Raw genomic sequence first — 24,233 nt, 5'->3', positions numbered from 1 at the left:
TCATGCACTTCAATTCTAGGAAATGCGGCACCCTGATTACATCCCCCCCGCCTACACTTATAATGAGGATGATCAGCCCCAACTCTAGTGCTGGGCTGAGGAGCCCAACTTACCTTGAACCACTTGTTCCAGGTAAAAAGGCAGAATGGCACCAGCGGGTATCCCATGAAGAGCCAGTGGAAGAACTGCTGCACTATGTAAAGCGGAGGGCGCAATAGAGGAATGGAGCATAGGTGACTGAGCACTGGACTGTCCCTCACCAACTGAATCATCTGGGGGGGAAACAAAATACGGTGTCAGGTTGTCAGATTCTGTGCCCTCCCCCATTGCCACGCTCACACAGTACTCGTTGCCTACACACGGTGGAGCAGCCATATTGCAGACAGCACACCTCACTGACAGACATTAACCCTGCCCAGAAAATGGCTGCATCCAACGTGCACGGACAGGGCGGCTTCATCCCCTCAGTCTTCTTACCTGTCTTTCCACAATGACTATAAGAAACTCGAGTGAGAAACAGAGGAGGTATCCCGAATGCAGACCATGCCATATGGCCAGGAAGAAGAGGGCGGCTCCCTGAGACACGGGCTTATTGCCGAGGAAACGGAGACGCTTGAACACGTATCTGAGGGAGAGAAAGGAGGGAGGAAATTATTATTCACACCGTTTACTGCAGACAATACAACCCCGCCCACACCAGAGACTCGGGTGCTATTATCTGAAGCCACCGTCCTCCCCCATCCAGTTAGCCCAGACTTCTGCTAGTCAGATGCTAGAACAGGCCTGGCCAACCGGTGGCTCTCCAGCTGTGAAACTGTGGCAAGGCATGCTGGGACATGTAGTTTCACAATAGCTGGAGAGACACCGATTGGCCAGGCCTGTGCTAGAATGATAAGCTTCTTAGACGATATGGCCAGAATGCTATCATGTATAGGATGTTGCATTTAACATATTCACACCAGAATATCAACATACCATGTTCTGCATAATTTAACCTATGGGTGGTTCCCCTGACGACCAGGTCAGGAATATTAAACACTTTTTAAAAACCCAGATCCCCCAATCCTGACCGGGATCCGGGAAATTGGACATTTTTAACATTCTTTAATTTTCCTGATCATTGCTGGCCGCCGATTGGGGCGGCCGGGTGTAGAAATGGGTAGATAATTTTTTTTTTATTTGAGGCGATAACCCACTAATATATAGCACGTGGACAAATAAAAAAAAGTTCCCTTCACCTTGCCACCCAGTCATTGGTATTGATGTTGAAGCTGGAGATGGTTCCGGTGAAAAGGGGTGTGGTCTCAAACTGCCACACCTTCATATTGGCGCAGGCATTCCAGGAAGCTTGGCCTTTTTCATCTTTGCCGTTGTAGCCAAGGCCAGAGAGGATACAGACACCTTCCTGCGGGAGAAGCGGGAACGAGGCCGGTGAGGTGTACAGATAATGAGATTTATGTCTTACCAGGTAAATCTCTTTCTTCGAGGACATCAGGGGCCACAGCTTTACATTGGGTAGAAGGAGATGGGATGAGCACCAGCACCCTAGAGGTTAAACTTGAACTGCCTCCCAGGCAGTCGGGCTCCTCCCCTCCTCTACCCCGCCTCCAGGCCAGGAAGCTCAGTTTTTTTTTAACAAGCCAAGGCAGGAGACAAGATAGAAGGAAGAGAAGCACCGCACAGAAACATATTCTGAACATGTTATTACCCTCAACCGAGGAACAACATAACATAATCATAACTTAACCATAACGGAAGTAAAGCAGGCGCGGCAGGGAGGGATCCCTGTGGCCCCTGATGTCCTCGAAGAAAGAGATTTACCTGGTAAGACATAAATCTCATTTTCTACTTCGGTAGACATCAGGGGCCACAGCTTTACATTGGGACGTCCTAAAGCAGCCCCCTATGGGTGGGGACGCGCCTGTGCCGCAGCCAACACACTCTGGCCGAAGGCCGAGTCCTGGGAGGCAAACGTGTCAAACGCGCAAAAAACGCAATACAGTAATGGCGGACGACTAAGTCGCCGCCCTGCAAATCTGCTCAACTTTAGCACTGCCTCTAAAAGCCCAGGACAACCCCACAGACCTAACGGAATGTGCCTGAAACCCCGCCGGAACCGGGAGGGAGGTGTCCAAATATGCCTGCCAGAGTGAATCCAGCGGGCAGTAGTTTGCATAGAGGCAGGCCACCCTCTCATCCGACCCCTATAGTACAAAGAGAGAGGGAGAGAGTCCGACTAGTGCAACAGCCTAGAATGGCGGACATAGAGGTACCCCGTCCAGACAATGTCCAAGGAGGACCAAGCCGTAGTAACAACAGACTGTCCAAATGCCAGAACAATAATGTCCTGGTTGACCTGAAAGCTGGACACCACCTAATGTAGGTGAGAAGTAACGGTAGGAAGAACCGCCAGGTTAGAACGAAAGACCAAGAATAAAGGACTTACGGGACAGAGCTGACGTGTCAGAGACTCCCCTGGCCAAAGCTATCGCCACAAGAAAATGATCTTCCAGGCGAGTCAACACAGGTCCACCGACCGCAAGGGCAGAAAAGGTGGGCCCTGAAGCCAGCAGGATTAGAGAGATCTCCTGGGGCAACCGGGGTAACATAGGGAGGCTGGATATGGAAGACACCCTGCAGGAATGTGCAGACATCCGTCGACAGGGCCACTCATCGACGGAACAAGATGTACAAGGCCGAAATCTGAACCTTTAAAGATGAGAAATGCAACCCAGCCTCCAGACCCTTCTGCAAGAAGGGCAGAACCCTAGGTCAGGCAGTAAGTCCCGGAATCTGAAGCATAGAATTCGCACCAGGAAAAGTAAGCCCGCCATATGCGATGGTACACCCCCATCTAGAGAGGTTTCCTCGCCCTGTGTATGGTGGAGGTCACTCTTGAGTGAAACCCACTGGGCCTTTTACCCGGGAGGTCTCAACAGCCATCCCGTCACAGCCAGGTGCCTCAAAGTCGAGAGAAAGAGGCGGACCCTGAGAGAGCAGGCCTGTGTCCGGGGGTAAGCGAATAGGAGGGGCTACTGACAGGGACTGCAGATCCGAACACCCGATTCGTCTGGGCCAAGGTAGAGCAACCAGACTCATCGTGCCCCCCTCTGGCTTCAGCTTGCGAGGCATTCGCAAAGGGAGGAAAAGCGGCAGAAAAGCGCCATCAGTGTGGACAGCCACGGAGCGCCGGGGCCTCTATCCGGCAAGCCTCCCCTCTAAACCCGAACAGTGGTGGTTTGAGGGTATGGCAAGAGGCCATCAAGGCCACCTCAGTTGGGCCCCACCATTGTTCCATCATCTGAGACACCTCCCGATGGAGGGTCAAGTCGTCGGCATCCAGGGTCTGACGGCCAAGGAAGACCGCCCCCCAATTCAGGACTACCGGGATAAGGATTGCTGAAAGAGCAGGGATCATCTCTGAAAGATGCAGGATGCTTCCGCCCTAGTGGGCTGACAACGAGTGCCACCCTGGTGGTTAACATAAGCCACCCTTGTAGCAATGTCCGACTGGACCTGCACCGGGCAACCCCTAAGTCAGGGTTCTGCCAGGTAGACTGGCCGGAAGATTGTCTTCAGTTTGAGGACGATGATGAAGAGCTGGGCCACCAGAGTGGTCCAGATACCATAGAACGACCTCTGGGAAGTGACCACCCTCCAAACACAGAGGGCTAGCATGTGTGGCTAGGAGTGTCTACTACTGGATCCAGTAGTGAGGTTCCGTGCCGACGCCACCAGGAAAAGGGGGATAAGGGGAGGCCCCCGCTGGGGACCAGGTGAACTTCTGGGCCCAGATATTGTGATAGGGTCCCAACCCCCTGGAGAGTATCTTCCCCTGTACAGGGCGGGAATGGAACTGAGCCTATTTGGTCAATGCAAAGGCCGATACCACCAGCCCCAGGGCCCCCCTGCAGCCATGCACAGACCCCCACCGGGGGGGAGAAGAGTTGTCTGATCCTGGACTGTAAAGCCAGATGGCAATCCCCCAGAAGGTATATCCTCTGCCGAATAGTATCTAAACCGGCCCGCATATCTGGCTCGGGCCCAAATCAGAAGGAACCCTTAACGGGACCCTGAGTTTGGGCCTTCCAAGAGCGCAGACACCGGTATTTGTCGCAGCTTCGGCTGAAAGTGACCCTCTGGAGGTGAGTGGTGTGATTTCCAGAGCCGCCACCCCCAGGTAAAGTGTCACGTGATGCCCAATAGAAGGCAGCAGGGTTTCCTCTGACACCCCTTATGCAGCGTCCGCTGTGAGAGAAGTTGCTCACGCAACTAAGGCCTTAGCCACCCAACCAGATGTCTGGGGCAGGAGTGTGTCCACTTTAGGGACAATCTCCCAGGGGACTATGTCCTCCTGTGGAAAGGGGTAAAAGGAAGGGAAACCGCCGATGGCAAGCTAAACTTCCAGTTAGCAATCTCCAAACTAATCTCAAGTTCAGTGATTTACAGAATAAACCCAGAATACACGTAGGGAGACTCCCAAAGGTGTAGGCGGCTCAGCGGGGTTATTTAGGGTTAAAAGCTGAGACCAAGGTCGGCACCTCAAGACGAAGTGGGGGATTCACCTTATCACAGGACCCCCATCTTTCATACCGTCGGCGGCGGTCCCCTCTAGAGAATGCTAATCCTAGGTGTCCTCCTCTGTTCCTGACGGAGGAGTCTGGATGACGGGGGTATCCGCATCTAGCTACGGGTATGGAGTACTTCCACCGTGCGGAGAGCTACACCCGCCAAGGATGGGGACGGCTTTTCTGGGGACCTTGTCCGGAGGCAGATAAGCACTCAGCCAAGGGATGATGTCAATCCAAGGCTGCAGGGGCGGAGCAGATAAGCACTTATCTACTAGCTGCAATGGCAACCCCAAGCAGTCTCCTGAGAGGAGGCTGTACCTGTGGGCATTGCCCACGCATTGTAGCAGCCTGTGCATAAGCCGTCCTGTACTAGACTAATGCGGGCATAGGCCAGCCTTACAGGATGTACGAGACATCAGTGCCAGAGCCCCAGAGTCACAGGGACTGGTACCCCTGGGAAGTCGTTGCAGTATTATAGCACTGTGAACCGGCAGCTCACAGGTAAGACCATGTACTACAAGAATAGAAGGCATACAATGCCTAGAATAGGCGGGTAGCCTATATGGTACCGCTAACACAGTATTCTCTGACCAACAGAGATAGTGTTCAAGCTACACTCAGTAAGCTGGTACTATGTACACCAGGCGGTGGCGTAGACATTTAGCCCATATGTACGGCTGCCACAGTTTCATACTTCTGTTTCATATTTTGGATCGTGGGGGGAAACCGGAGCACCCGGAGTAAACCCACACCAACACGGGGAGAACACCAAAACTCCGCACAGCTAGAGTCATAGTGGGAAATGACCTTAGCGCTGTGAAGCAGCAATGCGAAGTAAGCTAGTACTAGGCACATATAGCAATGCCATAGGGCAGGCAGCCTTTCTGACAGGCAGTGATAGTGTTACACAGTGCATAGTCAGCCTGTGATATACATGCAGTGATATAGACGGTGCAGTGATATACATACAATAGACAGCTGCAGTGATATAGACCGGCAAGTCTATACGGTACAGACAATGCCGTATGCATCTGAGCCAGCTTGTAATAGACATACAAAGCAGTGATATAGACATACAGTGCAGTTTATATATATATATATATATACCGGTGCAGTGGATATACTGGCAATCTATATGGTACAGACAACGCAGTCTGCATCTGACAAGCTTGTATCTGACAGGCAGATAACTCTGCACAGTTTGAGTCATGTTGGGAATGGAACCCATGACCTCCGCACTGTGATGCAGCAATGCTAACCATTACACCATCCGCCCTGTCCCTTATGCTTCTGACAGGCAGTGATGGTGTTAATTCACAGGATACAATGTTGCACTTGGCTCTGCTGTGCCGAGGTTGACCTCTGTCTGCTCTGTAACCTGACTCCTGGATTATTACAGGGGAGCCCAGGCAGTGAAGGAGTGGAACCCCAGACTGGCTTGATAAGCTCTCTGTGTCCCTCCACACATGTTAAGTCAGCATGACCTAACCAGCAATACATGGCCATATAGTACAGTGTAACACAAATTAAACTGACAATGCAGCTAAAGTGTTAACAAACAATGCAGCATACAAGGGCAATGCAATTAATGGCACAAAGCTCCTCTCAGAGCACAGTACTGTACGGTGTCCCGAAGGAGGGGTACAGGGGGGACTTGCCCAAGTGACCTGGCAGTGAAGGAGTGGAACTCCGGGTGGCTGTGAGCTCCTCCGTGTCCCTCCTCACATGTCGCAGGCAGGAAGGGATCTCAGTGGCGGGAACTCTCTGTGTGCTAAACACAGTTCCCTGCCTACTGTCCCCGGGTGGAGAGGCTGATGTGGGGGGAGCCTTCTCCCCCTGCTGACAAATGGCCCCCAGGGAGGTGTCCACATGCGGCGCAGGTAAAAATGGCGGGGATCCGGTGCTACCGGGAGGCCCCGCATACCTGCCGCCGCTGCCCACAAACCGTTTCCCTGGTGGTCCAGCGGGAGCGGGTGGCGGACCAGCCGTCCGCTTGTCAGCGCAGTCGGCGGTCCCCCCCGCCGAACTGCTGCAGCCGCAATGCCCTGCAAGCGCAATCGCGCGCGCTCCCAGCGGGGAGCGCGTTACCTTTTGTCAGGTCCCCGGCGTCCGGTGGCGGCTGTGGCTCCCCAGTGCCCGGGGGCCGCTGCAGGTCCCCACCCTCGAGTGGCGATGCAGCTCCGGACCCGGGTGATGGAGCCAGCAGCACAGGTGTCTGTTTGCAGACCCCCAGTGCTGCTGCTCTGTCACTGACAGAGTCAGTGTAAAATAAAAATAAAATATAAAAATCAAGTTAGGCTGCTAAAATAGCAGCCCCTCTATTAGGTGCATCTGGCTCCTGCCAGCACCCGAAAAAACTGAGCTTCCTGGCCTGGAGGCGGGGTAGAGGAGGGGAGGAGCCCGACTGCCTGGGAGGCAGTTCAAGTTTAACCTCTAGGGTGCTGGTGCTCATCCCATCTCCTTCTACCCAATGTAAAGCTGTGGCCCCTGATGTCTACCGAAGTAGAAAATGACACAGCAGCATTACGGTTAGGAGGGCGCACACGGAGGTAGTGGGTACACATCACGCAGATATCGGCTCTAAATAGGTGCCATGTACGTCTCTGTAGGTGCTGGGCACGCCCTTTCTATGTCACAGAAGGCTGGGGCACGTCCAGTGGTGATGCCAGCTGGGCCATGCCCCGTTTATATGTAAGACGTTATGCCCCACAACACCTGCCCCACTCACCGTCACCAGCCAACAGGTCACATATTTATACAGTGTCACTTTTCCCCAAATCAGCATGTACACGCAGCGGTACCAGAACGGCTGGTTCTGTAACAAGAAGATGGGGAACAGAGGAAACGGTTACATACCGAGATCCATAATTACTGCATGTACCACAAGTTTGTTCAAAATAAATAAAATGTCAGTACGGCCTATACCAAGTGAAAACAGCAATCCAACGTAGAAGGAGTTTATTAACCTTCAAATACAGTAGCAAGCTACAGTACATACGTATCAGACTTATCATAGCTGGCTTTCTAAATCATTATCTCCTTTGCAAAATCAGAGGAGGGAGGAGAAGGGGTGAGGAGCATCCCCCCCCCCCATAGAGCATACTGTGTTTATGTGTAGGCCTGTATCAGGAAGTCAGCATGTTATGTGATCGTTAGGGAAGGAGGAGCCAGATGTCACAGTGAAAATAGAGATCAGAGTGTATTCCAAAGCATCACTGCTTACTCCATTATGAGCCATTTGAATATGACTGATCTATAGTTACATGCACTGGAAAAGCTGCTGAATTAGCGGGCATTAATAGTAACCTGAAGAAACAGTTTGTACATTTTAGTGGTAAAAGTGGCAGGGCCTGCACATTGCTGCCAGCAAACTGCACATTTCACGTGGTATCCAGTCATAAGATCTACACTATGTCGACAGTCAAAAGGTCAACATTGAGTTTTTCATGATTTTTTTTTTTGTACAAAAACTGACTTTGCCATCTATGAGGACAGAGAGTTAGATTATACTAGTGCACCGCGGACGAAGCATGGTGCACCTTCCACGCGAGGGGCCGCGGTACAACCTTTTTCATGTCAACCTTTTCGCCCAGACTACCAATAGTTGTCACCCTTTTGACTGTAGACCTAGACACAATATACCATAACCATTTCCCATCTAGCACCAGCTTTTCCTCTCTGCACAGCCCTCTTTCCCCAGCCACATCGCAGCCTCCCCCGCTCCCCCAGCTGCCAGACAGCTCCCCCTCCCCCCCCCCCCCACAGCGGCCAGACAGCGCCCCCCCCCCCCTCAGAAGCTATGGAGGTCTCTTACCGCATACTCCTCTGTCAAGAAGTAGTTGTCAGGCAGGTAGGGGGAGAACACTGTGTATATCGTCAGAAAGAAGAATCCAAGGCACAGACGCTTCATTGCTGGCAGGATGCTGCACGGAGACAGGAACAAGGACGTCACTCTCAGTGGTGGGAACGAGGAGCGCAGCTTATTCTGTAACAGAGCCCCCAGACCTCACCTGTTCGGCCTCTCTCCCTCCACATCAGTCATCTGGCCGGTCACCAGCTTCAGGTAGCTGCACATGGAGAACTGGGGACCTACTAAAAACCCCCCGTAGTAATAGGAGAAGCCACAGACCTCCAGCAACGTGGGTACTCTCAGCACTGCGTAGCGCTGCTGCTCTGGGGACAGCGAGGACTGTGAGGGAGACAAGAGTCCACGTTCATTCGGTTCAGCGACATACGACACTTTGCACATTTCCCAAATGCATCTATATAATAATAATAATCCTAGAACGTCTGTCCTGTCTCATGCATGTGGGTGTCCGGGCATGCACCCACCTTTCCCCAGTGGCTCAGGTAGATGGCCAACTGAGGAGGGGGCAAAGCAAGTAGAGAAACAGAAATCTGGGGGAGACATTACGGTGACCCGGCGGGTGTAATAATGGGGAAGGGGAACACAGTGTTACATGCTTACAAGGACAAGAAACCAAGGCCCTTATTCTGGTTAATTTGCAAATTCAAATTCCTTCTCAAATAGACAAATCCATGTGCACTGCAGGGGAGCAGATGTAACATGTGCAGAGAGATATAGATTTGGGTGAGTTATTTTGTTTCTGTGCAGGGTAAATACTGGCTGCTTTATTTTTGCACTGCAATATAGATCTCACTTTGAAGTAAAACCCCACCCAAATCTAACTCTCTCTGCACAAGTAACATCTGCCCCACCTGCAGTGCACATGGTTTTGTCCATTTGAGGAGGAATTTGCCTCTGAGAGTGACCAGAATAAGGGCCCAAACAAACAGGAAGATGCTCCGCACTGTGGTCACACAGCAGCGCCATCACTCGTCATAGAAGGTCCGAGCTCTGCAACCACCAGGACTAAAATGACGACAGGCGCTGCAACCAGTTACCCAGAACCCCCGATCTCATCTGTAAACTGCTGGAAATACAGAATGGTGGTTCCCCTGTATATGGTGAAAGGTGTGAAAGACATTTTGTATTTTGTTTTTATTGCCCAAGAGTTGTTACCCATAGATGGTAAGCTCTTATGAGCAGGGCCATCTCCAAGAATAGGTTGACAGAGTCTGAAAGTCAACACAAGCATTATGTCGACAGTCCAAAGGTCAACTTGATCTTTTTCCCTTTTTTGTCCCAAATTTTGACGCAAGTCGAAATGGACACCGTACCAGTGTAACATTGAACTCGCCAGGCTTCGGGCACTATTATATTCTCCCGCCACGCCCTAGTGAACCGTAGGGAATGAAATACCGCCTGATTTAAAAAAAAAAAAAAAATATTTTTTTTTTAAAAAAGGTAAAAACTCATGTCGAATGTCCCATGTTTAATGCGTGTGTCAACCTTCGGTCCCTGTCGAGCTTTAGTGGTCCACCTAATATATGTCAACCTATAGACCGTATTCCCTACAGAAGTATACTGAATGCACACTGTAATAATGTATCTATGTGAATGTCATTTCTTATGTATATTGATCTGATCTGCGCCGACAGTTACCGACGTACTATTTTAACAACAAGACCTCATTAAAGGTTAGTGAGAAAGAAGCCGCACTAGGAAGACATTACTCCGCTGTGCGCAGGGTGGAATTTATTGCCTCCATGAACAGACGTTCCCACATACTGGTCCTCAATCGCGCCAAATAGCGTGGTCTACCGCAACCAGGATATCACTATTCAGCGGCCTTTAAAGCATTTATCCCTAGAACACGATAAGTAATCCTGTTAGGGGAGAAGGGTGCAATGTTCCCCTGCTCCCTGCATTGTAACACCAGTACCCAATCTTGCATCCTTCTCATGCCCAAAATTGCTCGTTACCCTATGGGCCAGTGAGCAATTTGGTGAATTTATGTGGCGTAAAGTGCGTCCTTTCCCGCAATGATTGATCCCTAAGAGGAAAACTTGGCACAATGACGGCAAAATAATCGATAAACGATAGGTCCCGTAAGAGTGACTTGGGCAAAGCGTCAACAGGGCCTTTATACCAATTCCTTTGTGACAAAGAAAACCGACCCTAATTATTCAGGACACTATTAGTGAACTATAAAATAAAATAAGATGAAAGCTTTTGTTCAAATCTCCGGCGAGCCCAAGGAAACGCCCGGTACGATGGAATGAACCAGAATAAGTGACTGTTTTTCTATCCATCCGAGCAGAGACATTCCTCCATTCCAGCTGGTTACAGGGTTCCTAGAGAACGGTGCGAGCTCTGCTTTCGAGTAGTAAACACAGACTGGATTACAGGGTTTACATAGGTTACGGCTGTAACAAAAGCAGGTCTTGCATAGACAGGTAACACCACTGGCACGCTGACAGCAGAAGCGCTGACTAATTGTCGACTTCCACTATGGGCAGATTACAGGGTAATTACACAGGCAGCAGCACCTGGCACCGATACAGGCACACGAGATACCAACCTCGGCTTTTCCTCCGTCGTAGTAATCAAAGGCGAGTCCTGTAGGGGGGAGAAGGGAGCACAGGCTTAGTAATGGATTCATGAGCGCAGTACGCGATACAATAGGACCAGACTCGGCGAGTGGCTTCTCACAGACACGTTCTGACCGGATAGAGTCGAAATCCCGGCGGTCGGAATCCCGACAATTGAAAAACCGACGCCGGAATCCTGACCGCTGCAATGCCGGCACTTTGTCCCGCTATGGGGGTCCACAACACCCATAGAGGGAGAATAAAATAGTGTGCAAAACGTAGCGAGGCACCGGGCCAGCTGCATGGCGAGCCACGCCCCCCCCCTCTGTCGGCATTTCAGTGGTCGGTATTCTGGCGTCGGTATTTCGACAGCCGGGATTTCGTACTGAATCCGTTCTGACCACAGGGTCTTCCTATGGGTATGGATCATTAGGTCTACAAGATGTTGGTCGACATGCAGAAAGGTCAACATGGGTCTAGGTCAACACAAGCATTAGGTCGACATGGGCAAGGTCGACAGTCAAAAGGTCGACATGGGGTTTTCCACTGTTTTTTTTTACCCGGATGTCGACACATTAGCACCGCACTCACCATGATTCGTCACGGTTCCTCGCTACGCTCGGCACACTATTTTATTCTACCACCACGCCTAGTGGATGGTAGGGCATGAAATACCGCCTGTCGGCTCAAAAAACAGTGATAAACCCCATGTCGACCCAATGCTTGTGTCGACCTAATGACCTGTCGACCTAGACCCATGTCGACCTAATGGTGTTGACTTAATGACCGTATCCCCTTCCTACACCCAAAGGTTCAGCAGCACTGCAAAAAGACACAGATATCATCTCTGCGCACACCTGATGCCACCATTGGATTGATTCGGAGGTGGACACTAATGTGCGCCCTGTGGCAACAGAGTGGCAGCGGTGCAGGTGCTAGTTTCAGCCCTCTTGTGTACTAGTGTGCGCAGACTGTGCAAAGCCCGGAGACGCCTGCTTGCCAGGGCAACTCCTTCGCTGGCGCTGACCACTACAACACTAGCGCACCATACGCGTATGACAGACGCAGTGCCTTATTCTGAAACATGGCCTCCATAGCTGTGGATCTGCAATCAGGAACGCGGCCATGTTCACCGAGACACCCATAATGCAGACACTTTCTCCAACACGCCCATTACAGCCATTTTTTGTGTTCACTCCAGGCTACCTTCCAGTCACTGCCAATGTTCCTGGTTTCACACTGCCAGTTCTAATGCCAGCAGTCTCTGCATACATGCTCCGTAATGGGGTTTAGGACTTTTCGCACATGCACTGCGCAAATATTCGCTTAACTACCTTGTGTGTTTAGCTTTACTGTATGAATTGTCCTCATCTACGTTGTTAATAAAGCTAGTTTTAGAGGTGGCATTGGTAGCAACACAACGTATGAGAAGCGTGCAGAAACCAGGAGAACTAAGGAGGAGCTTAGAAGGAGGGTACAGTCTCAGGCAGTGACTGGGTGCTGCTGTGATCCGCTCACCTAACAAGCCAACGTGGGTGCAGTATTATAACCGGTGCCTGCAGCTATCAGCTACCTGAGCACACTGAGCTGCATTATGCACAACGCAGGATATTATGCAGAACGCTCCTGTTCCGTCCACTCACCAATCAGTTTCAGTGTAAGGACGCAGTGCGGCATGGTCCACTTGATGTCGTAGTCGTCTGTGGCCGTGTAATAGTAGCCAGATAAGAGATAGCCCTGGAACACAGAGACAGGAATCAGTACCAACATCTCTTGGTTATTCAGCTAGATTCCAGTGCAGGTGGGCACTGCGATGCCAGGGTAGGAGTCCCAAGCCCCCGCTACTCACCATCTGGAAGCAGAAACTGGTCAGCACCGCAGTGACTGTTCTCCCCATAAGGCGCAGCATGAGAAAATGCAGCACGATGCATAACAGCGAGTGATACAGCTGAGAGCCTGTGGGGGGGGGGAGAGGGGGACACAGGAGATACGTTATTGGGACTCTACAGGCGCCTACGCACAGGCTTATAAAACAATGGGAGATGTATCAAGCCTTTTAAAGAGCGGAGAGGTTGCCCATAGCAACTGATCCATTTCTAGACATCGTTTTTTTTAAATATGCACTTGGGAATTGCCATCTAGCATCCGATTGGTTTTTATACGGCCAATTTATCCCCTCTAAGAAGGCTTGATACCTATTCCCGTGAAAGGTCAGACACTGGGTGGTAAATATACTATGACGGACGTTCTATTGAAGATGGGAAGTTACCCATGGTAACCAGATTCTATTATACCGGTCAACACAAACTTTGAGCCTGGGTTCTGCATTTCTGATTTTTATTTCTCCCACATTACTAGCTGAAGAAAATATTTTTACCCGAAAAAGTTTCGATCAGAACGAAATTACGGATTTGAAGAAAATTTCCCCATTTTCAGACCTTTATTGTACCCCCCATTATACCCTCATTGTATTGTCAAAGTCCATCACATCTTAATGAAAACATTCACCTTGCTCCCCCCCGCCCCTCATTTACTCACTAATACACCCCTCTCCTTATATGGTCATTCAAAACTGTTAATATTTCATGATCATTGTAACAAGGGACAAGAGCAAAGTTTTTCAAAAATAAACAAAGATTTTGGTTCAATGGTCTACTTGTCTATTCAATTTTGCTTATACAGGTCGGGTCTCCCTTATCAGTGTATTCCGAAAACTGAAATATTCCGAACCGTGGTTTGTCAGAATATTTTTGGTTTTTTTGCCCCACCCCTTTTTTTCATACTTACCTTGTCCCCTGATGTCCACGGCTGCCTCTGGGATCCTCTTCAGGTCCCAGGGGTGAATTGCGAGAGTGCACGGGCACGCCGGTGATGACACCAGCGCGCCCGCACACCTACACAATGCACCCCTGGGACCAGAGATGCCTCTGAAGAGGATCCTGAAGGCCGCCGGGGGACACCGTGGACGTCAGGGCACCAGGTAAGTATGGGGAAAAAATATATATATTTCAAAATCCGAAAAATCCCTCATCCAAAATGCGCGTGGTCCTCAGCATTTCAGAGAAGGGATACTCAACCTGTATAAGCAAAATAGAAGCATAGTAAAATAGACTGTGCGGACAAGACTACATAGTCCAAATCAAATGCGATTGCCTTGTTGTGTAATTCAATCCCGATTGAATCAGGATCAAATAGCAAAGCAATCGCACCGTGTGTACACTGCTTTATTTTTCAATATAGAATTAGCAAATAGCCATTAAATACTAAAAAAAAAATTTTTATCTTTTTTTGTTTGTCAGTGTTATATTCTAGAAGGTGCTACAGTAACTAAGCAAGTATAATTAAATTAGTTGCTATGGGCAACATCTCATCTTTAATAGAACTGGCATCTTGGTACAGTTACCCCTGAGACCGCACAGGGGGAACGCCTGCTCAGTGCCGCACAGGGGAATATGTGCTCAGGAAGTGCTCCTATGCAATACTGCTTCCAATAGCTGCAAGTAATAATGCACTGACCACAGGGGAAAAGCACAATACTCTGCTCTCCAACACAACGGCGCAGGCAGCAACTCTTGGGAATAATTAACTTTATGCCATTTGCATCAGCGAGATGGACAGATGCATTGTCATGTATACTGGGAATGTCATCACCATGGCCATCGCCACGGTGACCGTGACTTTAAACACACATTCCGATCTATAAGGCTGCTGCCTGCAGGAGAATACGATGTGTCCTGCACTCAGTCCTAGTGTGTGTGTGTGAGCGCTCAGTGGAGCTTGCGGTCTGTAAGCTGATCACCTTCCAGCCGCTGCCGTTAAACAATAACCAGAATTACAGGTTCAGAGGTACAACTGTTTGTTGTCCATCCGACCTCCCCAGGCCACACCCGTCATATGGGCTGAATGACAGGCAGAGGTCACTTCTATCTGTGCCATAAACATTACATTATAACCACCTGCCTAGTGCCACCAATCCAGCTCTGACCTGCTGAGGCAGGGACTCCACAGGACCTCTGAAGGGGTCCCGTGGTATCTGGCACAAAGACAGGCCTGGCCTACCTCTGTCTCTCCAGCTGTTGTGAAACTACAAGAACCAGCGTGCCTTGTCACAGTTTTGCTATTAGGAAATGGTAAAACTGTGGCAAGACATGCTGGAATGTGTAGTTTCACAACACCTGTCAAATTGTTATCACACTCATGTCAACCTTTTCATACGTCCACAATTTCCATGTCAACCTTTCGTCAGTGTCGGACTAAACATTGCCAACCCATCATCGAGACCCCAGTTGCAAGGTGGAGTCTCTATGGCATCTACTCGAGGACCCAAGCCTCGCCAGCAGAACACTACCCATAGTGCAGGTCTGCCAACAAGAGGCTCTCCAGCTGCTGTGAAACTACAAGTTCCAGCATGCCCTGCCACAGTTTCACTATTAGGGAATGCTAAACCTGTGGCAGGGCATGCTGGGATCTGTAGTTTCACAGCCGCCGGAGATCCACGGGCTAACCAGGCCTGCCATAGTACACCCCGGTGCCCTGTCTTGCCGAATTAAACCACTCACGTGCCATCAGCCATCCACAGACCAGGCTGCCTTCTAGTTCTGCCCCTCACGAGACCCTTGTATGGGCATTCTGTGGTGGACAGCAACAAGTGGCACATATAGGAAGCTGCGATGCCCTGGGGGTGATTCAACTTTATTGCTTGCTTACGAAGTAGCCGGGAGCCATTACATTTTTTGTGCGCCCAGTTTGCGCTGGTCGCATTCTCCCACCCCAATCCTTACATGTGCCCATTATTCCTGCGTCCAACACATCACTGTCAAGAACGGAGTCTTCATGTGCTGCCCAATATATCACCCCTTGGCAGGTGCCAATGTAATGAGATCACCAGTGTTCCACACTTCAGTGGCATTAATGTTGCAACGATCGGTGTGAGCGTCCAGGAATACACGTCACCCTCTGACTGTACCTTGCACCGCGGCCTAATCACTATCTTAAATAAACACCACACTCTAGAATCTGCCATTTCAACACCATATTTATATTACAGTGGAGAATAACCAAACATCATTTGCATCACTCTCTGAAGACGCAGAGCTTACAATCTACTCCTGTAACGTAACAGTTATCCACTGTAACCTCCCTGTGTTCTATTGGGGGCATGCGAGCCACATTACTCGGGGGTAAATGTAGGAAGCTTGGAGAAGTGGTATCTTTCCCCAGAAAAAATGATATATGAACCAGCCAATCAGCTACAATATGTAAATTAATAGTTTGGAGCTGATTGGCAGGAGCATTACCACCTTGCACATAACGTCCTTGATGGGGACAGATACCACTTCTCCGGGGGAAGGGGGGGCGGTTGGGGGAGACACTAAGGGGGAACGCCCAGCATTCAGTGAAGCCGCTGCCCCCCTAGAATGCAATCCCGGGGGAGGGGGGGGTCGTCTGAATTACTCCCAACACCAAAGACAGCAGTGGGATAAGGGGTTAACACACAGAACGGTATCAGTGTGATAAATCCAGTACCAGCCTGTGCCAGCAGCTCAGGATGCACCGGCTCGCTGATCCTCAACACACACTTTCTTGTGCCCTGAAGGAATCTCTCAATTGTTTTCATTGAGCAAATACCTTGTAGTGAATAATCTTTTGTGGCACGATCTCGCCACACAAGCCAGATGCAGGAGGAATTACTGCGCCCGTTCCGTTAATACCGAGCAATGAACAGGATTAGCCAGGACTGTAAGAATTTACAGTGCGGATATTGCAAAACACCAGTGCAGTCTAGAATGAATCCCTCACTGCCTGTGTTCTACATGCCACAAAATGATCTCGTTATGGTGTAATAAAGATTATACAGAGCACACAGTGTCGCAGGGCCCTCTGCCTTCCCGGACCGCCTGGTATTACAGCCTGGATTTATCGCGGCTTCCTTCCCAGCTGTAAACGCAACAGAGCGCTCTATAAATACGGGCTAATAAATAGAAGCAGCTCTGAGTTCAGTCTGCAAGCCGGGTACACAGAGCTGTTTGATTCGGGTATCGGTCGACCCATATTAGGTCTGAAAGCATTGGTTCATGGCTTAAATCGACACATGAAACAGGTTGACACAAGCATTAGGTCGACAATGGGAAGGTTGCCATGATGCGGGCATGGTGCCTCCCTGCACTCAGCATACTACTCTATTCTCCCTCCACGCCCTAATGGATGGTAGGGCATGAAATACCGCAACAAAAAGAACGTGAAACACTCATGTCAACCTTTTGACTGTCAACATTTCCATTGTCGACCTAATGCTTGTGTCAATGCTTAGCTGTGTTGACCTATTTGCTGAAAATGAACCTCACTAGCTGCAACATAAGACATATCCCTGTATAACGTTAGTAATTATACAGCAACAGGGCAATATTACAACACTAGGTGATTCATCGCGCCCTACGGGCGCTCTTCACACCGTCGTAAGGGGCTGCGCCCCCTTAATTTGTGAACGTTTGTATATGAGAAATATGGTTAGAATTGTATGAAAGATGCCCTGTATTGCAACTTAGGTGTCCGCGAATCGCGGGAGGGGGGGGTCGCGGAGGGTGCCGCGAATTGCAGGAGGGGGGGTCGCGGGGGGTGCCGCGAATTGCAGGAGGGGGGGTTGTGGGGGGGTGGATGCTGCGAATCGCGGGAGGGGAGGGATTGCAGAGAATCGCGGGAGGGGGGTCGCGGGGTGGGTTGCCGCAAATCGCGGGAGGGGGGTTACGGGGGCGGGGGTTGCGGCGAATCATGGTAGGGGGGGTCGCGGGGGGTGTGCCGTGAATCACGGGAGGGGGGGTCACGGGGTGGGGTGCCGAGAATCGCGGGGGTGTGTGTGTGTGTGCCGTGAATCGCGGGAGTGGGGGTTGCGGGGGGGGGTGCGGGGGGGTGTGACGCGAATCGCCACAAGAAAAAATCAACACAGAAAGGTCAACACATGTAAATGTTGACATAAGTGTGCCACTTCATTGGTGTCCATGTTGACACATGACAATGAATATGAAAACATTCAAAAAATGAAATAAATCTTCAAAAACTCATGTCAACCTTTTTCATTGTCGACCATAGCCGTGCCAGTGTTTTGCATGTGCCATTTAATCCTGGGGCTGCCGCGAATCGCGGGGGGTGCCGCAAATTGCGGGAGGGGGGGTCGCGGGGGTGGGTGCCGTGAATCGCGGGAGGGCGGGGTTCACAGGGGTTCCGGTGGGGGGTTGCCGCGAATTGCGGGAGGTGGGGGGTCACGGGGGGTGCCGCGAATCGCGGGAGGGGGGGTTGCGGGGGTGTGACGCGAATCGCCACAAGAAAAAAATCAACACAGAAAGGTCAACACATGTAAATGTTGACATAAGTGTGGCACTTCATTGGTGTCCATGTCGACACATGAGAATGAATATGAAAATATTCAAAAAATTACAAAAAAACTTCAAAAACTCATGTCAACCTTTTTCATTGTCGACCATAGCCATGTCAGTGTTTTCCATGTGCAATTTAATTCTGGAGCTGCCGCGAATCACGGGGGGGTGCCGCAAATTGCGGGAGGGGGGGGTCGCGGGGGTGGGTGCCGTGAATCGCGGGAGGGCGGGGTTCACAGGGGTTCCGGTGGGGGGTTGCCGCGAATTGCGGGAGGTGGGGGGTCACGGGGGGTGCCGCGAATCGCGGGAGGGGGGGTTGCGGGGGGGTGTGACGTGAATCGCCACAAGAAAAAATCAACACAGAAAGGTCAACACATGTAAATGTTGACATAAGTGTGCCACTTCATTGGTGTCCATGTCGACACATGACAATGAATATGAAAAAATTAAAAATAAATCTTCAAAAACTCATGTCAACCTTTTTCATTGTCGACCATAGCCATGTCAGTGTTTTGCATGTGCCATTTAATCCTGGGGCTGCTGCGAATTGCGGGGGGGGTGCTGCCAATCATGCAAGGGGGGGTCGCGGGGGGGTTCTTTTTGCCGCAAATCGCGGGAGGGAGGTCGCGGGGGGGGTGTTTTTTCCGCGATTCGCGGGAGGGGGGGGTCGCGGGGTGGTGGTTATGCCGCGAATTGCGGGAGGGGTCGTGGGGGGGTTCTTTTTGCAGCGAATCGTGGGAGGGGGGGTCGCGGGGGTGTTTTTGCTGCGAATCGCGGTAGGGGGGGTCGCGGGTGTTTTTGCCGCGAATCGCGGGAGGGGGGGCGCGCGGGGGGGGGAGGTTTTGCCGCAAATCGCGGGAGGGGGGCGCTCACCTGGTGGCTATGGAGTAGCAGTGCTGGGCAACATGGGAAGGCAGTGGGTGTCTGGCACTGTCTGTGGGCTCACTGGGCTGGTTCTCTGTCACATACCTCCCAACATGACCCTCTCCAGGAGGGACACAATGCTCTGTTTCTCGACTTCCCCTTAATGCAGTGGTTCCCAAACTGTGTGCCGTGGCTCACAGGGGTGCCGCGGAGCACTTGCAGGGGTGCCCTGGGTTGGTGATCCAGGACAAATTCAAATGATATATGGTCAAGTAATAAGGAAAATCAGTACTTGTGACTGCCAATTATAACATGTGGATAAACAGAAGTGAATCATGTTCCTAATTACTCACATAACTGGACCTAAAGAGGACATATAAGCGCAACTTATTTAATTTAATATTTTTTTCTGAAGTTTTTGGTATCTAATTTTTTGCCTAGGGGTGCCATGAAAAAAAATCTGATACTCTAGGGTGCCGTGATCCAAAAAAGTTTGGGAACCACTGCCTTAATGTATGATTGTCATCACCTGTTTTAAACAGGTTAATTTCTCAGAAAGGTGTTCAGCACAGATGAAGGCAATCACACATTAAGAGGAAAGTCCAGGAACAGAGCGTTATAGACACAGACACCCACTTTGAGTGACAGATGTAGCCAAATATATAGGAGATATATACCAGGCAGCGTGTGACCAGAGAGCACAGGATATTACACCAGTCCCTGAATACAGCATAAAACCATAGCGCACAGCTCCTACCCCTTCTCACCCTGAACGGGGGGGTAATACCAGTACTCCTTTCCAGCCTGGCCAATCCAAACCGAGTCCAGTAACCGGTGGCCATCTAACATGCGTTATGGCAGTCTTACCCTGTGCACCCAGGCTGTAGCCACCTGTAGCTAAGGCTTCGCTCTCCTATAGGACATACCAAAGTTAAAGTAGGCGATGCAGAGCCCGGTCACTGTGTTGAACAGATGGATATGGGACGGCTGCTTCTTGTAGAGGAAGTATCGCTGAAATAAGGCCAATGGGTACCCTAAAAAGAAGGAATGAAACAATGTCAAGGATCCGCAACGACACCTTCATGATGCAGGGTCACCTTCTCCCTCAGCACAGCCCCCCCAGATCCAGCAGGGTCACCCTCTCCAACAGTGCAGCCCCCCCAACACCGGGAAGGTCACCCTGTCACACAGTGCAGCACACCCCCACCCCCAAGCATCCGCAGGGTCACCCTGTCACAAAGTGAAGCCCCCCAGCACCAGCAGGGTCACCCTGTCACACAGAGAAGCCCCCCAGCATCAGCAGGGTCACCCTGTCACACAGTGCAGCTCCCCCAGCACCCGCAGGGTCACCCTGTCACACAGTGCAGCTCCCCCAGCACCCGCAGGGTCACCCTGTCACACCGTGCAGCTCCCCCAGCACCCGCAGGGTCACCCTGTCACACAGTGCAGCTCCCCCAGCACCCGCAGGGTCACCCTGTCACACAGTGCAGCTCCCCCAGCACCCGCAGAGTCACCCTGTCACACAGTGCAGCAGCCCCCCAGCACCCGCAGAGTCACCCTGTCACACAGTGCAGCAGCCCCCCAGCACCCGCAGGATCCCCCTGTCACACAGTGCAGCAGCCCCCCAGCACCCGCAGGATCCCCCTGTCACACAGTGCAGCCCCCCAGCACCCGCAGGGTCCCCCTGTCACACAGTGCAGCCCCCCAGCACCCGCAGGGTCCCCCTGTCACACAGTGCAGCCCCCCAGCACCCGCAGGGTCACCCTGTCACACAGTGCAGCCCCCCAGCACCCGCAGGGTCACCCTGTCACACAGTGAAGCCCCCCAGCACCAGCAGAGTCACCCTGTCACACAGTGCAGCCCCCCAGCACCCGCAGGGTCACCCTGTCACACAGTGAAGCCCCCCAGCACCAGCAGAGTCACCCTGTCACACAGTGCAGCTCCCCCAGCACCCGCAGGGTCACCCTGTCACACAGTGCAGCCCCCCAGCACCCGCAGGATCCCCCTGTCACACAGTGAAGCCCCCCAGCACCAGCAGGGTCACCCTGTCACACAGTGCAGCCCCCCAGCACCCGCAGGGTCACCCTGTCACACAGTGCAGCCCCCCAGCACCCGCAGGGTCACCCTGTCACACAGTGCAGCCCCCCAGCAACCGCAGGGTCACCCTGTCACACAGTGCAGCCCCCCAGCAACCGCAGGGTCACCCTGTCACACAGTGCAGCCCCACCAGCACCCGCAGGGTCACCCTGTCACACAGTGCAGCCCCACCAGCACCCGCAGGGTCACCCTGTCACACAGTGCAGCCCCCCCAGCACCCGCAGGGTCACCCTGTCACACAGTGCAGCCCCCCAGCACCCGCAGGGTCACCCTGTCACACAGTGCAGCCCCCCAGCACCCGCAGGGTCACCCTGTCACACAGTGCAGCTCCCCAGCACCCGCCGGGTCACCCTGTCACACAGTGAAGCCCCCCAGCAGGATCCCCCTGTCACACAGTGCAGCCCCCCAGCACCAGCAGAGTCACCCTGTCACACAGTGAAGCCCCCCAGCACCCGCAGGGTCACCCTGTCACACAGTGCAGCCCCCCAGCACCCGCCGGGTCACACTCTCCCATAATACTGCTCCCTCATGTCACCCTGTTGCCAGCAGACCCCCTTATTCCACCCTGTTGCCAGCAGACCCCCTTATTCCACCCTGTTGCCATGCCTCTCACTAGCCCCCGCCCACACAACAGGTGCCCCCCCGCCCGCATGCCATGCCACCATACTTTCCCATGTCGCCCACCCCGGGCTCCTCACCGCTGAAGATGGACAGGATGAGTCTCAGCGCCGCTTCCGACGCTCCCAGCGCCTCCGCCGCCCCGTGCAGCAGGGTCCCCGAGGCCGCCGCCATCTTCCCCCACTACCCGCCGGGCCCTGACTGGACCGAGCAGCCCCCGTCTGTAAGGCCACGCCCAGGGCGAAAGATTGTGACGGTGCGACCCGCCCCGCGCTCGTCGATTGGCTCAGGACGGATGAGGAGTGCGTTGTGGGCGGGGCGTCGGGTGCCGTTATTCAGCCAGCGTCTATCGCAGGCGGGGCCTAGACAGGCACACCGTAAGAAGGGGCGTGGCCTGGCGCTGATTGGACGCTCCCGGGGAGTGGGTTACTAGCGGTCACTGTGTGAGCTGATGGGGGCAAGGGTCACGTGATGTCAGATGTGGGTGAGAGGTCAGGTGACTGCCTGGTGGTGCCTTTTAGGTTGTATCCCAGATAGATAGTAAATACCCCACCTGCTCATAGTGACGGAGTACACACACACACACTCTTTCTCTCTCTCTCTCTCACACACTGACTGTCTATAGATCTATCTGTTGATATACAGGTAGATCACTGATTATCCAGCATTGGGGCAGATGTATGATCTAGCGATAACTGTAAATGCTGCACTTAATGCTGGTTAACTGGGGGGATAATATTTTTTAAATGTATTGTTAGCGCTAGGTACAGCCTGCCGATTAACGTTTGGCTCGGCTGTCCCCAAATTCATCCCTTTCCCTGATGTTGGTGGTCTGCGCATGCACGAGAATATGCACAAACCCCTGAGTAAATGGCTTCGGTGCGTTTCACCATAAAAACGTTTAACGTTCCCCTGCACTCTCCCGTTAGGACGATTGTGGGTGGTGGCTAGCGACGGGATTCAGGCGCCGTGTGGGAAGGGTGGGCTGGATGTTCCGGCATGCAGAGTTTACCTGCGAACATACCTAGCCTAGCGAACAGATGTGAATCAGGCCCATTACACAATGTGCACATGCAGTTAATTATTTCAGATCTGCATTAATGATCGGCCCAGATTAACCCCTTGAGTGGTATGCCCAGATATTTTACGGGCTCAGCTGCGCTGCCGCGGCGGGCTGTCCTGGAAAATTCTCTCAGCCAATCAATGTCTGGCCAGTCATCTCCTATATATTTGGCTACATCTGTCACTCAAAGTGGGTGTCTGTGTCTATAACGCTCTGTTCCTGGACTTTCCTCTTAATGTGTGATTGCCTTCATCTGTGCTGAACACCTTTCTGAGAAATTAACCTGTTTAAAACAGGTGATGACAATCATACATTAAGGCAGTGGTTCCCAAACTTTTTTGGATCACGGCACCCTAGAGTATCAGATTTTTTTTCATGGCACCCCTAGGCAAAAAATTAGATACCAAAAACTTCAGAAAAAAATATTAAATTAAATAAGTTGCGCTTATATGTCCTCTTTAGGTCCAGTTATGTGAGTAATTAGGAACATGATTCACTTCTGTTTATCCACATGTTATAATTGGCAGTCACAAGTACTGATTTTCCTTATTACTTGACCATATATCATTTGAATTTGTCCTGGATCACCAACCCAGGGCACCCCTGCAAGTGCTCCGCGGCACCCCTGGGAGCCACGGCACACAGTTTGGGAACCACTGCATTAAGGGGAAGTCGAGAAACAGAGCATTGTGTCCCTCCTGGAGAGGGTCATGTTGGGAGGTATGTGACAGAGAACCAGCCCAGTGAGCCCACAGACAGTGCCAGACACCCACTGCCTTCCCATGTTGCCCAGCACTGCTACTCCATAGCCACCAGGTGAGCGCCCCCCTCCCGCGATTTGCGGCAAAACCTCCCCCCCCCGCGCGCCCCCCCTCCCGCGATTCGCGGCAAAAACACCCGCGACCCCCCCTACCGCGATTCGCAGCAAAAACACCCCCGCGACCCCCCCTCCCACGATTCGCTGCAAAAAGAACCCCCCCACGACCCCTCCCGCAATTCGCGGCATAACCACCACCCCGCGACCCCCCCCTCCCGCGAATCGCGGAAAAAACACCCCCCCCCGCGACCTCCCTCCCGCGATTTGCGGCAAAAAGAACCCCCCCGCGACCCCCCCTTGCATGATTGGCAGCACCCCCCCCGCAATTCGCAGCAGCCCCAGGATTAAATGGCACATGCAAAACACTGACATGGCTATGGTCGACAATGAAAAAGGTT

General features: G+C 52.0%; 1 protein-coding gene across 1 annotated transcript in view; it reads right to left on the bottom strand.

Moving 5' to 3' along the window:
- The window catches only part of LPCAT3 (lysophosphatidylcholine acyltransferase 3), a 32,289-nt gene extending 10,059 nt beyond the window's left edge, over positions 1-22,230 (bottom strand). The window contains exons 1-11 of the mRNA XM_083149730.1: positions 22,036-22,230; positions 20,167-20,274; positions 12,856-12,962; positions 12,650-12,743; positions 10,997-11,034; positions 8,582-8,760; positions 8,386-8,494; positions 7,300-7,386; positions 1,239-1,405; positions 478-625; positions 114-272 (exon numbers count right to left, since the gene is read on the bottom strand). Of these exons, the coding sequence (XP_083005856.1) occupies positions 114-272; positions 478-625; positions 1,239-1,405; positions 7,300-7,386; positions 8,386-8,494; positions 8,582-8,760; positions 10,997-11,034; positions 12,650-12,743; positions 12,856-12,962; positions 20,167-20,274; positions 22,036-22,129 (1,290 nt within the window). The 5' untranslated portion in view covers positions 22,130-22,230. The remainder of the gene's footprint in view (positions 1-113; positions 273-477; positions 626-1,238; positions 1,406-7,299; positions 7,387-8,385; positions 8,495-8,581; positions 8,761-10,996; positions 11,035-12,649; positions 12,744-12,855; positions 12,963-20,166; positions 20,275-22,035) is intronic.
- Positions 22,231-24,233: the final 2,003 nt, after the last annotated feature.

This window comes from Crinia signifera, chromosome 6, assembly GCF_055691185.1.
Source record: "Crinia signifera chromosome 6, ASM5569118v1, whole genome shotgun sequence".
In the NCBI taxonomy this organism is placed as follows: domain Eukaryota; kingdom Metazoa; phylum Chordata; class Amphibia; order Anura; family Myobatrachidae; genus Crinia; species Crinia signifera.
The sequence above is the reverse complement of the archived record's forward strand: the minus strand, read 5'-3'. Positions and strand labels throughout refer to the sequence as shown.